This window comes from Amblyraja radiata, chromosome 1, assembly GCF_010909765.2.
Source record: "Amblyraja radiata isolate CabotCenter1 chromosome 1, sAmbRad1.1.pri, whole genome shotgun sequence".
Taxonomy (NCBI): Eukaryota; Metazoa; Chordata; class Chondrichthyes; order Rajiformes; family Rajidae; genus Amblyraja; species Amblyraja radiata.
Window position 1 is genome coordinate 23,743,574 of NC_045956.1, and position 15,392 is coordinate 23,758,965.

A 15,392-nucleotide genomic window follows, 5' to 3' on the forward strand; every position below is an offset into this window, starting at 1 on the left:
CCCACTAGCGTTTTCTGCCCCTTAGTGTTTCGCAGCTCTACCCATATCGATTCCACATCCTCCAAGCTAATGTCCTTCCTTTCTATTGCGTTAATCTCCTTTCTAACCAGCAACGCTACCCTGCCTCCTTTTCATTTCTGTCTATCCCTCCTGAATATTGAATATCCCTGGATGTTCAGCTCCAAGCCTTGGTCACCCTGGAGCCATGTCTCCGTGATCCCAACTATATCATATTCATTAATAACTATCTGCACATTCAACTCATCCACCTTATTACGAATGCTCCTTGCATTAAGATACAAAGCCTTCAGGCTTGTCTTTACAACACTCTTACCCCTTATACAATTATGTTGAAAAGTGGCCCTCTTTGATTTTTGCCCTGGATTTGTCTGCCTGCCACTTTTACTTTTCACCTTGCTACCTGTTGCTTCTAACCTCATTTTATACCCCTCTGCCTCTCTGCTCTTGCACTCATCCCCCTGCCACATTAGTTTAAATCCTCCCCGACAGCACTAGCAAACACTCCCCCAAGGACATTGGTTCCATTCCAGCCCAGGTGCAGACCGTCCTGTTTGTACTGGTCCCACCTCCCCCAGAACTGGTTCCAATGCCCTAAAAATTTGAATCCCTCCCCCTTGCACCATTTTTCAATCCACGTATTCATCTGCAATATCCTCCTATTTCTACTCTGACTAGCCCGTGGCACTGGTAGTAACCCAGAGATTATTACCTTTGAGGTCCTACTTTTAAGTTTATCTCCTAGCTCCCTAAATTCACCTTGTAGGACCTCATCCCTTTTTTTAACCTATATCGTTGGTGCCAATATGCACCACGACAACTGGCTGTTCACCCTCCCCCTCCAGAATGTTCTGCAGCCGTTCAGTGACATCCCTGACCCTTGCACCAAGGAGGCAACATACCATCCTGTAGTCTCGTTTGGGATGGTATGTTGCCTCCCTGGTGCAAGGGTCAGGGATGTCACTGAACGGCTGCAGAACAATCCTACACAATAGGGACAATCTACAGAAGCCAAACCTGTACGTTTTTGGAATGTGGGAGGAAACGAATACCTGGAGAAAACCCATGTGGTCACAGGTAGAACATGTAAACTGTACAGACAGGACTCGTAGAAAAGATCGAATCCAGGACCCTGACACTGTTGGGGAGCAACTCCACCACTGCGCTACTGTGTCATTTGGGGTACCTTATGTTGCAAGCACAAATAACTCTTTAAAAAGAGATATTAAATATACAGGTAGACAAAAGTGCTGGAGAAACTCAGCGGGTGAGGCAGCATCTATGGAGCGAAGGAAATAGGCAACGTTTCAGGCCGAAACCCTTCTTCAGTTTTAAACCTACAGTGCTATATTATGTTCTAATCAACTCTTTATTTTATTCATCTTAATTTGTCCAGTCTGAAGATTTTTTTTACAGAACCAAATTGCTAACATAGTATTGCTTCAACATGCATTTTTCAGCTCTGATGTTTTATGCTCTAATATTTGCTGTAATAAAATAAGTTAATGATAGAGGCTTAATAGCAAATGACTGCCAAACAATTTCAACTTTTGGTAGTTATTGGTTGTATACAAGTCACAAGTCCAAAATATTTGCAATGGTAAGAGACTCATGGATGTTTTTGACTTTGTGTCCCAGGTCATCCTATTCATGCCGCTACTTTGTCCTGCCTTGTTGCTTCTATGATTTTTATGGAAAATACTGTCGAAGGGAACCTAAAAATACACAGTACAGAGCATATCTGAATTTCATTACAGAAGTGGGATCTGTTTGTGGTTTTAAAGTTGAGGAAGATTGCCTCCGAATTCCATCTACAAAACGGGTATGAGAACAATTTTCTCTGTAAAATATTTTCTTTTGCAGCGGTGGGGGGGGGGGGGGAGGGTCAAATGTTTGTCGTGGGGGACCCTGATCCGCTGCCGAACTTCTGTCATTATCATAACAGATGTCCCCATCCCAGGTATCAACGTCCTCCCCCCGGTTCATTAGCAGACGGACTTTAATTGGGTCAATTTGCCAATCCGTGAAATTAGCCGCCTGCATTTGCTTGAGCCCGGCCAACTTACAAGCTGTGTCCACCGCCTGGTTTTCCATCTCCGTTGCCCGGTTTCTGGACGTTTCCACTGCCTCTGACAGAGTCAGTGAGCGCTCTTTTAACTTATCAATTTAGTCTTTTAGGTTTTTTACTTCTTGTTCTTTTTATTTAAGATTCTCAGCTTGGGATCTAACTTTCGACATCAACAGTTTGTGGCTTTTCTCGGGGAACCTGTCCGTGTTGTCCACCCACCTGGGGATCTGACAAGTTTCAGTCTCCACTTATTTCTTCAACTTACACATTATTACTAAGTGTCTGTTTGAATCCTGCTGACTACACCAAATGTTATGTTTGACAAATTATTTGATGATTCAGGCAACAGAGTTTGTACCACAAAATATTTTATTACACTACCAAATAAAGCACATAGACTCCCATATCCGCGTATGCATGCGCAAACCCCGAGTACACAGCAAAGCATGCTGTCGGGTAATGACCTGTTGTCAATTTCCTGGCACCGTTTGCGACACGGTCCAAGTGCGGGGTTCTCAACTGCTCTGGAAGGGCGCTCGACACATTATTTTATGGCGTTTCTCGTCCAATCAGACCGTGCCACACTTATCCTGTTGGTGCACACCGTTTCTGCACTACTTGCGGTAGGGGGGCATAGGTGGTCGGCTCAACTATTGCAGTGTTTTGTTCAGCAAACCCAGACATAACCAGACATTCCCAGAATTGTTTGAGAACATCTTCTACATGTTTGGAAACATCTACTTGTTTTTGAAGCGTTTGGAATGCTGTGCTGCTAATTTAGCTGACAACTCCATTTCAGCTAACATGGTCCTTACAATATAGCTCGTCTTGTATTGCAGTTTTGACATAGTTATAAAAGATAAGGAGGTGATCATTTAAAAAGTTGCAGAGGAATTTTTTCTTGCTGGGAGTCATGAATACCTGGAAATCTCTATACTGGAGATTTGTGAAGGCTAGATCCCTGGAACCATTTAAAAAGCAAATACATATTTTTTTAAATATCTTAAAATTGAAATGATGTGGAATTGACAGCAGAAGAGATGAAACCTGGAAAGATAAGGCAAGATCATACTGAATGGTGGGATAGGCTGCAGAGGACAGGCCTACTCCTGGTCTTATATCAATGGGACATTATTGTCACGTGTATCTAGGTACAGTGAAATTCCTTTTTCTGTATACAGCTCAGTAAATTTTTTACCATAAATAGGCACAATCATAATTGTAAGTGCGTAAGAATAGATGATTACTCTGAGGCAGTACTCAAGATTCCTAATGTATGAAGGAACTGCATAGAAACATCGAAAATAGGTGCAGGAGTAGGCCATTTGTCCCTTCGAGCCTGCACCGCCATTCAATATGATCATGGCTGATCATCCAACTCAGTATCCTGTACCTGCCTTCTCTCTATACCCCCTGATCCCTTTAGCCACAAGGGCCACATCTAACTCCCTCTTAAATATAGCCAATGAACTGGCCTCAACTACCTTCTGTGGCAGAGAGTTCCAGAGATTCACCACTCTCTGTATGAAAAATGTTTTTCTCATCTCGGTCCTAAAGGATTTCCCCTTTTTCCTTAAACTGTGACCCCTTGTCCTGGACTTCCTCAACATCGGGAACAATCTTCCTGCATCTAGCCTGTCCAACCCCTTAAGAATTTTGTAAGTTTCTATAAGATCCCCCCTCAATCTTCTAAATTCTAGTGAGTACAAACCGAGTCTATCCAGTCTTTCTTCATATGAAAGTCCTGACATCCCAGGAATCAGTCTGGTGAACCTTCTCTGTACTCCCTCTATGGCAAGAATGTCTTTCCTCAGATTTGGAGACCAAAACTGTATGCAATACTCCAGGTGTGGTCTCACCAAGACCCTGTACAACTGCAGTAGAACCTCCCTGCTCCTATACTCAAATCCTCTTGCTATGATGCAGAAGCTGGTTTAAACCAAAGATAGACACAAAATGCTGGAGTAACTCAACGGAACAGGCAGCATCTCTGGAAAGAAGGAATGGGTGACGTTTGGAGTTGAGACCCTTCTTCAGACACAAGATTACTACATGTTTCCGGCACCATCTTGCATCCTTTAAAGTTCAAAGTTGTTATAAAATATGGAGTCTTAAATTGGCCATAAAAGGCCTGTTGTCTCAGCACGGCACTGGGTTTGAGTTGCAGGGGTTGGCCTGCCCAGCCAATATTGTCAATATTCTCCTCCCACTGCTCAGTCGCACTGTACCACTGCAGGCCATGTACGGTCCCTGTGTCCCCCTCTTGGAGTGACACCTAATACAATCGAGCCTCTGGTTGCTGCAGGGCTTACAGCAGCCCACAATACCAGTACATCGGCCCATGACAAACATTGACCCACGACACACTGTCCCTCACCTGACACAGCCGCCGCTTAGTCTCCGTGCCCCAGGGCATCTGCCACAGCCGACCTCTGAACCCCCAAAGCGGCTCTGAGTGTGTGAGAGGCGAGCCCCCAACTCGCTTACTGGCACCATTCTTTTCCTCTGGCCATCAATGCCACAATCTTACTTGTGATCTCCCTTCAGTTCAACTTTCTTTCAATAATTAACTGTAAAGGTTCTGTGCAATGATTTTGTCATTTTATCTGTATAAATGTATTAGTCTGAAAGTATACCAAACACATGTATTGGGCAGACTTAATTATTTGTGAGAAATATTTTGGGTTTTTGTAAAATATGTGAGTGTAGTAAAACAGCAAACTATTGCACTGCATTTTTTTTTAATTGGAGTTATTCATAAAGGTCATGTATTTCAGACTTCAATCTTAGCTCTAATCATTAAAGTTTCTCATGTGACTTTGCAAAATCACATTACAACGCAACAACTATTTATATAATTTTGCTTTGTAGCAGGGGCATTTCGCAAAAAAAGTGATTTAGGCAAACTGTTTAAAGACGACCAGTGTTTGTTTTTAAGAGTGACGGGAGGAAGGAAAATTAGAGAAATTGAGAGGATTAAGAACAGAATGCTGGAGTTCAGGACTTCAGTTTAAGCGCAACTGTGAAGTTAAAAAATAGCACTGGCACATTGCAAATCACTTTGGCAAGATATTTGTGAGGACATTAACACACTTTGAATGTCTGCCAAAAGTGTGCAGATGGCAAAGCACACTGATCATAGTCACTCAGCGTGAAATGCTAATTTGATGACTTTTTGGACCTCAAAGCTCATCGTAACCTTGCAGAAAATGTACCTCAGAAGCCTGCGTTTTGTAAATGGACCATCAACCTCTTTCAAATTAAGTCCTTTCTTTTATTTGGGACGTGGTAAAATTCTATTTATTTAATTTTTATAGCCATTTCGGTTGAAAAGTCCACGGGGTAGTGGTATTTAATATTAATTTTTCTATTAAGCAATTGAATTAGAGGATGCTCAATACATTTATATAGTAGCCTCATCAGCCTTTCAAGCAGAAATAATTACATTAATTCAGAAATACTGAAGTAATTGATTTAAAAAAAAAATTGATGTACATTAGTAGTTACTACAAAATTATTCTCCCAAAACTGATAGCTATATATACTTCAGTTGTCAATTTGTTTTGGTCTTCATAGGTTCAAAAGCAACTTGCTTATTGTGCCTTTCAAGGTGGAAAAGCAATAATATTATGATAAATTTACTTGATTCGTATTTTCTTCCTTGTATTTGTAGGTTTGCTTGATTGGTAATCAAAGAACATATCCTCTGTCCAGTGAAGAAAGATTGGATGAAGAAAGAACACAATATATTAGCGAAAGATATTCTTGTACTCTGAGTACAAATAATCATTTTAGTGACGTGATTGCTTCCACTTCACTTCACTTAGCTCCTGATATGAAACATTGTTCCAATGCTTATGATTCTATGGTTCAAGATACCTCTGCTGAAATGAATTCACTTGCATCCAGCAAGTGGTTGGCTGGTTTCCAACCACGAGAAAAAATACAAAAAGTTAGGAACTGTGCTACGCTGCCGAGGGATTTCACAGATGATGTTGTGCTTCAAGTAGCCAAAGAACTTTTGAAAATAAATCAGGACTCCTTTCAGAACAGTAATGATGAAGACAATACAGGAAATTGGAACAAGGGAGGTAGGACTGATAAACCACTCTTTTCCACGTCATTCTGTTCTATATTATATCAATTATTTTAGATTTTCAAAATGAAGGGCTCAAATTCTGTTTGCCTGAATGACAGGGATTCCAATGTCTGATACACCAATAATTCCTCTTATTGCTTTAACTGATACATTTACCATTGTATTAACTGCCATAGAAACTGGTTATTTTGCCTTTCTTACTGGCTGGTATATTGTCTCCTAATAAAAATCATTAGATATATTGGAAGGATGTTGTGGAATTGAAAAATGTTTAATGGAAAGTAATATTTTTAATATCTATTTGCTCATATGAGTTATAAATGTAAAATATTGTTTTAAAAAGCAGCATTGGAGCAACTCTGGGTGAGGCAGCATGATAAATAGATTGTCATGTAATAAAGCATGGGTGGTGCAACGGTAGAGTTGTTACCTGCAGCACTTGTAGCGCCAGAGACCCGGGTTCGATCCCGACTATGGATGCTATCTGTACAGAGTTTGTATATTCTCCCCGTGACCGCGTTTTTCCTCCCACACTCCAAAGATGTACGTGTTTAAGTTAATTGGCTTGGTATAAGTGTAAAATTGTCCCAAGTGTGTGCAGGATTGTGTTAATGTGCGGGGATCGCTGGTTGGTGTGGATTTGGTAAGCCGAAGAGCCTGTTTCCACGATGTATCTCTAAACTAAAATGCATGATGATCAGCAGGATGAGGAAGACGCGTATATGTGACATTTCAGAACCCTTCTTCAGACTGGATAACCAGTTTTATTTTTAAAATAGCATGACATGCTGACTAGTTTTCTGACTCTAAACTTGTGAAGAGCAAAACCCTCCAATACATGAGTAATTTCACATATTGCATGATATTTGGTAAAATAAGCCACAAAAGATGAAGATGTCTGAAGATGCTGACTAATTTTCAGGCAAATGGTCCAAATTTGAGCTCAGTTATTTCAGACTGCTAATTTTGCAGGGCAATTATATAAATTTTCAGCATAATCAATCAAATAGTAGTGTAATTATAATCCTGACATCTATTTTACAAATATGAAGAGGTCATTTTAGAGTTGTATGTGAGATGACTTGTTTGGTTAAGCCTCTGATCATTTTTGCACAATTTCAGAAAATATTGATGTGGTTTAATGTACTTATAACCCACATCACAGAAACAGGTCATTCCTTCAACTCTCGCTCCTCAGTGGTGCTGTCATCCATTCATAACCATCATACCTCTCATTAAATGCATCCAGCCTATGATTTCAGGCAATGAGTTTCAAATTCTTACAAAATTAATTCTTGTTTATTTGATCTATAACTATTTTATACTTATGTTTCTACATTCAGGGCTAGACTGCAATTGATCTCTAAATCTACCGCTTTTAACTTCATAATTTTAAACGTTCTATTGAACCTCTCTAATCCCAGATATATAGAACACAGGAACAGGCCCTTTGGCCTCCAATGTCTGAGCCAAAATCTTATCTGCCTGCTTCCGACTGTCTACCCGATCTATGCTTCACATAATTTTGCATACTTCTGTCAAGTCTCCCCTCAACTGCCATTCCAGAGACAACAATCCAAGTATGTCCAACCTCTCCTTGCAGCTCATCTCCAATCCAGGCATCATTCTGGTAAACCTCCTTTACACACTTTGTAAAGCTCCACTTTCTTCCAGTATTGGGGCGACCAGAACTGTATTCAATACTCCAAATGTGGTCTGACCAAAGTCCTATGAAGCTTTAACACTTGGAGTCAATGCCTTGACCAATGAAGGCGAGCATACCATCTGCCGCCTTTACCACTCTACTTGTGTTGCAACTTTCAGGGATGTATTTGTCAGCTGTGCATCAATGCTGTTCAGGGTCCTGCCGTTAATTGTATATATTCCCCTTTCCACCTCACAAGTGCAACATCTCACACTGGCTCGAAGTGAACTCTATCTGGCATATCTCTGACAATTTCTGTAGCTGATCTATATACTGTTGTAGACTTTGATATCCTTCCTCAAAGAATGTGATCGATTGTGTTATCTGCAAATTTCCTAACCAACCTAGTCTGAAGAAGGGTCTCGACACAAAACGTCATCCATTCCTTCTCTCCAAAGATGTTGCCTGTCCCACTGAGTTACTCCAGCTTTTAGTGTCTATCTACCTACATTTACGTCCAAATCGTTTCTATATAGGGCCTTCACTGATTTTCCGACACCCTTGGTTCCAGACCCTGGCAATATTATCTGTTTTGCCAGACCAATAGAGGTCACGGCCATGGGGGGGGAGGATATTGGCCTGCAAAGGCGGCCGCGTTAATAGTCCGTGGGAACAGATTTGCTGGTTCCGGCCGGGCTGGAGTTACAGAACCCCAGCCGCAGGTGCCAAAATTTGACCTGCTGATCTGCCGCAAAATTCAGTTATGGGAAAAGATCTGCTGGCTCCGTCCAGACCAGAGTTCCAGAGCCCCGGCTGCAGGGGACAAATTCGACCCACTGTTCGGCGCAGAAGTCCCGATGAGGTTGAGATCAGCTACCTCACCTGGCCTAGGATCCACATTTTCGAGGGGGACTTCCGGGGGGGAGGGATTTCAAGTGCGCTCTTGCAATTTTGTCCGGATTAAAGGAGGTGCCAGATCACTAGTTGCCTGAAAATCGGTGGTTGACCTGTATATCACAGACCCATTGGCTGCCTTACCACTGACATGAGGTGCAGGTTTGTAGGTCAATTGGCTTGGTAAATGTAAAAATTGTCTCTAGTGGGTGTAGGATGGTGTTAGTATGCAGGGATCGCTGGTCGGTGCGGACCTGGTAGGCCGAAGAGTCTGTTTCCGTGCTGTATCTCCAAACTAAAAATGAGGCCCACCAACCTACACTCTCCAGTCCTTTGGCCCTTCGCCTGTGGCTAGAGTAGATGCAAAGATCTTTGTCAAGGCTCCTGCAATCACCTTTCTTATCTCTCTTAATAACCTGGGATAGATCCCATCAGGACCTTGGGATATATCTTGTCCTGTCCCCTTACATCACCTATCCAGAGATGCTGCCTGACCTGCTGAGTTACTCCAGTACTTTGTTTCCTTTACAGATGCAAAGTACTCATTTAGATGTGAATATCTTGGCTTTCTCACCATTTCTATTCCAATATGTTTTCCCACAGGAAGCCTGCCCCTGAAGAATGTAGCGGATCTTCTAGACAGCAGTGCATTACAGAGATTAAAAAATGAGTGTGGAGGGTTGAAGACACTCTTAAGAAACTATTGTCAGGTATTTGAAGGTATGATTTGCAACCTTTATTAATTCTATTTAGAGTCTCAGATTGTACTATTTCCTTGTGGTATTAAACAATGTCATTTAATCTTTGTTGGCTGTCATCACATCCCATTTCCTCCTATTGACACTCACAGCAGTTTTGTAGAGGGGATCCTTCAATTACATTATGGGTTCCATTCTCAAGAACTGTTAAACCTTTTGCTAAAATCAGTAGTGAATACTTTCCCCCTAAATAGTAATGTTCTCCAAACTCATTGGACTTGGAGTCAGCAATTCCCTCTGCAACTGGATCCTCAACTTCTTGATCAGTAAAGCACAATCAGTGAGGACGTGTGATAAATCATCCTCCACAATAATCCACGACACTGGTGTCCTGCAAGGATGCTTTCTCAGCCCCCTACTGCACTCCTTATACACTCATGACAGTGCAGCCAAATACCAATCCAACTCAATTTACAAGTTTGCAGGCGACACCACCCTAGTGGGCCGGACACGGGACAGAGTACAGGAAAGTGATTGAGAACCTCGTAATCTGGTGCCAAGACACCAACCATTGATTCCATCTACACTTCTCAGCAAGGCTATCAGCATAATCAAGGATTATGGAACTGCAGCACTCCCTCTTCTCCCCTCTCATCAGGCAAGAGTTTGAAGCTTGAAAATACATACTTCCAGATTCAGAGAACATTTCTTCCCGGCTGTTATCAGGCAACTGAGCTGCCCTCTCATTAGCTAGAGTGCAGTCCTGAAACTCATTTACCTCATCGGAGACCTTTGAACTATCTTTAATGGGACTTTATCTTGCACTAAATGTTGTACCCTTTATCCTTTATCTGTAAAGTGTGGAAGGCTTAATTGTAATTGTGTATAGTCTTCTTTGACTGGATAGCATGCAATAAAAAAGCTTTTCATTGTGTGTCAGAATAATAAACTAAACTAATCTAATGTAGAATCTTTAGCCTTGACAAATGTTAGGGTTGCAAAGAGTACACTAGGAAGGTCAGCGTAGTTGATTGAAGTTGTTGGCAGCAAGTGAATGGTAATATATGGTTGTAGTAATGCAGCCCGGGTGGACTGATGAGAGGTGTTTATCTGCCGATCACCAAGAGAAATATTGGTAACTTTAACAAAAGAAAGTGTGCGCTAATGAATGGTCAATCAGGGTGCACAATGTTCGCTCTTAACTGAACAAAAGTTTGGAGAAGGCATTGGCTTTATGGGTGGTCACTGCATTGTGTTGTGGTGAAAAGATTCGAGTACTATACCTGAGAGTAGAAACTGGGCAAATTTGCATAAAGCCAGATTTCCGTAAATCAGGTCTTCTGCAACATCCCCTGTATTTATTGCTTTTTTATTTCCATACATGTTTCTTTATCTAAGAAATCAGTGACTGAACTTGGATTGAATGATTAGCCTATTTAAATGGTTTTGAATTCACCATACATTTATCTGGAAGAACTTTTGATGTATAGCTGTAGGAATGTATTCACCAGGGTAACTGGATCACAAATGTATAGGCAAATGCTTTAAAATATTTGAAAACACTTTTTATTTCTCCAACATGCAGTTGCTCGTGGCCAGGTTCAGATTCGAGATTGGACAAAAGAAAAGCAAACTAAAAAACAATCACCTGGTGCAAGGAAAATGCCATTAGACACATCCAAATCACGTCTTTGCTGGTTCTTTTTAAACCATCCTGATGGTTGTCCTCGAAATGCTGAAAAATGTCCATTCGCACATGGAACAGAAGAGCTGCGGCCTCGAACTGTAAAGTAAATTATTGGCCATATTTTGTTCTTCTGGGCAATTAGAATGAAATATAGCAAACGAGAATAAAGATTTTCATTTATATCCAAATACTTGTTCCTTTGTGTTAAGTATGGAGTTTTTACGTTCTCCCCGTGACCTGCATGGGTTTTCTCCGAGATCTTCGGTTTCCTCCCACACTCCAAAGACGTACAGGTATGTAGGTGAATTGGCTTGGTAAATGTAAAAAATGGCTCTAGTGGATTTAGGATAGTGTTAATGTGCGGGGATCGCTGGTTGGCGTGGTCCCGTTGGGCTGAAAGGGCCTGTTTCCGCGCTGTATCTCTAAACTAAACTAAACTAAGGAGCCTTCTAACAGGGCTGTGGCGGAACTTCCCCTCAGATGTTTAGCTTTTAAGTTTCTTGTGTTGCAGGTTACTGAACCTGTAAGCTGAATATGATTCAGTGAATTAAACCTGTCATCTGAAACTGAGTGAACAGGCCAAGCAACCTAGCAGATTGAAATAAGAGACAAAGTGCTAGAGTAACTCAGTGGGTCAGATAACATCTCTGGAAAACATGGGTAGCTGACGTTTTTAGGTTGGGAACCATCTTCAGTCTGATTGTGTGGGGTGGGGGAGAAAGAAAGCTAGAAGAGAGGGGAGGGGGCAAGGTAAAATCTGGCAGATAATAGATACAGATGGAGGGGTGAGGGTGAGCTTGATAGGCAGATGTTTGGATAAAGGGTGGAGATGAAAAGCCAAGTGAGACAAAAGGATTGAAGAGTTGGAAATTGTGAAGGTAGAGGAAAGAGTGTAGGGGGAGGGGAAAAATAGGTGTGATTCCAGGTGGGATACTGGGGAGAGGGGGAAAAAAGGAGTGGAATTACCTAAAATTGGAGAATTCAATGTTCATACCGTTAGGTTGTGAGCTACCCAAGTGGAATATGAAGTGCTGTTCCTCTAGTTTGCATGTGAACTCACTGAGGCAATTAAAGAGGCCCAAGACAGAAAGGTCAGAATGGGAAGAGGAGTTAAAATGGTTAGCAACCGGGAGATCCAGTAGGCCTTGATAGACCAAGCGCAAATGTTTGATGAAATGGCCACTACACTACGTCTCGACGATGTACAGGAGCCCACATCGGGAACACCAGATGTTGTTGAGGTTAGATGAGAGTCACATGAACTTCTGTCCCAACTGGAAGGACTGCTGGGTCCCTGAATGGAGGTGAGGGACAAGATACAGGGATAGATGTTACAACTCCTGAGGTTGCAGAGGAAAGTACCTGGGGAGGGGGCAGTTTGGGTGTGAAGGAATGAGTGAATCAAAGATTTGTGGATAATGTGGTTTCTGCGGAAGCCGGAAAAAATGTGACTGGTGGTGGGATCACATTGGAGGTAACGGAACTGTCGGACGATGATGCACTAGATGTGGATGCTGGTGGGGTGAAAGATGAGGATGAGGGAACTCTAACCATGTTCCATTTGGGGCCGGATTGAGAGCAGAATTACGGGATAGAGATATGGGTGAGATTAGCAGGGGGGATGCTATATTTACTAAAGAAAGAGGACGAATGAAAATCTTCATCTTGTGACCAGATGTGGCGGAGATGAAGAAATTGAGAGCAGGGGTAGTATCTTTGCAATAGGCAAATGGAAGTGTAGTCCAGATAACTGGAAGTCGGTCAGTCAATAGGGGTGGAGACAGAGATCAAGAAAGAGGAGAGAGTGTCACAGATAGTCCAAGTGAATTTGAGGGTAGGATAGTAGTTAGTGGTTAATAAATCAATGAGTTCTGTACTGATGCAGGATGCAGCCTCGGTGCAGTCATCGATTTAGAGGAGAACGTTGGGGGATGGTGCCAGAGTACGTTTGAAACAAGGACTGTTCGACATAACTGACAAAAAAGCAGGCATAGCTGGGACTTATGCAAGTGCCCAAGGCTACACTTTAACTTGAAGAAAGTGAGAGGAGTCAAAAGAGTTGTTGAGGGTGGGGCCAAGTTCTGCCAGTCAGACAAGGGTGTTAGGAGAGGGAACGTGATTGGGTCTCTGTTCAAGGAAGAACTGGAGGGCATTGAGAACTTCTTGGTGGCGGATGGAGGTGTAAAGGGACTGGACGTACATGGTAACGATATGGCAATAGGGGCCTAGAAATGGACAGTTGTTGAAGGGCGTGTGAGGTATCTCGTATGTAGGTTGGAAGAACTGGACGAGAGGGGATAGGATGGAATCAAGGTTTCTAGAGATGGGATCTGTTGGGAGGGGCAGGCAGAAGCAATGGGTCTGCCAGGGCAGTCCTGTATTCAGAACATCCTCGAGAGAGAAGGTGAACTGCCGGCAGTAGTTGTGCACGTGGGCACAAACGACATCGGGAAGAAGAAGGAGGTTCTCCAACATGACCAGAGAGTTGGGAAGTAGACTGAAATGCCGGACTTCTAGGGTGGTTATCTCTGGATTGCTTCCAGTACCTCGTGCTAATGAGGACAGGAACAGGGAGATAGGGTATCTGAATGTGTGGCTGAGGGACTGGAGCAGGAAGCAAGGATTTCGATTTGTAGACCACTGGGATCTCTTCTGGGGTAGTGGGTGACCTGTACAAAAGGGACGGGTTGCACCTTAACTGGAGGGGGACTGACATTCTGGCAGGCAGGTTTGCTAGGGCTGCATGTGGGTTTAAACTAAATAGTGGGGGGGAGGGATTGGCAAATTGGGAGTATAAAGATGGAGTTGAAGGGGAAGCGACTACAGGAAAAATTGCAAAAGATTCTCAAATTAATGGGAAGGAATGGGAATGGACAACAGAGTAAGATCAGGGTCAATTGCGAGCAGTGCAAGGGGGGATGTGAATACGGAGATTAAAGTGCTGTATATAAATGCGCGAAGTATAAGGAATAAAGTGGACGAGCTTGAGGCTCAGTTCGAAACTGGCAAGTATGATGTTGTGGGAATTACTGAGACATGGCTGCAAGAGGGCCAGGGCTGGGAACTGATTATACAAGGGTATTCCTCCTATCGAAAAGACAGACAGATGGGCAGAGGGGGTGGGGTTGTCCTGTTGGTGAGGAATGAAATTCAGTCCCTTGCAAGGGGTGGCATTGAAACAGGAGATGTGGAGTCAGTATGGATAGAACTAAGGAATTGTAAGGGTAAACATACCCAAATGGGACTATTCTACAGCCCCCCAACCGTTAGCCTGGACATAGGGCGCGTTGAATCAGGAGTTAAAATTGGCATGTAGCAAAAGTAATGCTGTGGTTGTTATGGGAGATTTCAACATGCAGGTAGACTGGGAAAATCAGGTTGGTACTGGACCCCAAGAAATGGACTTTGTAGAGTGTCTTTGTGATGGATTCTTAGAACAGCTTGTATTGGAGCCTACCAGGGAGAAGGCAATTCTGGATTTAGTGTTATGTAATGAACCGGATTTGATAAAGGACCTCGAGGTTAATGAGCCATTAGGAGGCAGTGACCATAACATGGTCAGGTTTAATCTACAATTGGAGAGGGAGAAGGGTAGATTGGAGGTGTGAGTGTTGCAGTTGAATAAAGGGGACTATGGGGCCATGAGGGAGGACCTGGCCAAAGTTGACTGGAAAGATACACTAGCAGGGATGACAGTGGAACAAAAATGGCAGGTGTTTCTAGGAATAATACAGAAGGTGCAGGATCAGTTCATTCCTAGGAGGAAGAAAGATTCCAAGGGGAGAAAGGGACGACCATGGCTGACAAGGGACGTCAGGGACAGTATAAAAATTAAAGCGAAGAAGTACAACGTAGCAAAGATGACCAGGAAGCAAGAGGATTGGGTATTGTTTAAAGAACAACCGAAGATAACCAAAAAGACAATACGGGAAGAAAAGATGAGGTACGAAGGTAAGCTAGCCAAGAATATAAAGCAGGACAGTAAAAGCTTCTATAGGTATGTGAAGAGGAAAAAATTAGTTAAGACCAAAGTTGGACCATTGAAGACCGAAAAAGATGAATTTATTATGGGGAACAAGGAAATGGCAGATGAGTTGAACAGGTGCTTTGGATCGGTCTTCACTAAGGAGGACAACAACAATCTTCCTGATATAGTAGTGGCCAGAGGATCTGGGGTGACGGAGGAACTGGAGGAAATCCACATTAGGCATGAAATGGTGTTGGACAGACTGATGGGACTGAAGGCTGATAAATCCCCAGGGCCTGATGGTCTGCATCCCAGG

At 42.7% G+C, this 15,392-nt stretch overlaps 1 protein-coding gene across 1 annotated transcript in view; it reads left to right on the top strand.

Moving 5' to 3' along the window:
- trmt44 (tRNA methyltransferase 44 homolog) overlaps positions 1-11,297 on the top strand; it is a 31,283-nt gene extending 19,986 nt beyond the window's left edge. Inside the window, exons 8-11 of the mRNA XM_033018893.1 lie at positions 1,657-1,840; positions 5,760-6,177; positions 9,328-9,444; positions 11,008-11,297. Coding sequence (XP_032874784.1) covers positions 1,657-1,840; positions 5,760-6,177; positions 9,328-9,444; positions 11,008-11,216 — 928 coding nt within the window. The 3' untranslated portion in view covers positions 11,217-11,297. The remainder of the gene's footprint in view (positions 1-1,656; positions 1,841-5,759; positions 6,178-9,327; positions 9,445-11,007) is intronic.
- The last annotated feature ends 4,095 nt before the right edge of the window (positions 11,298-15,392 follow it).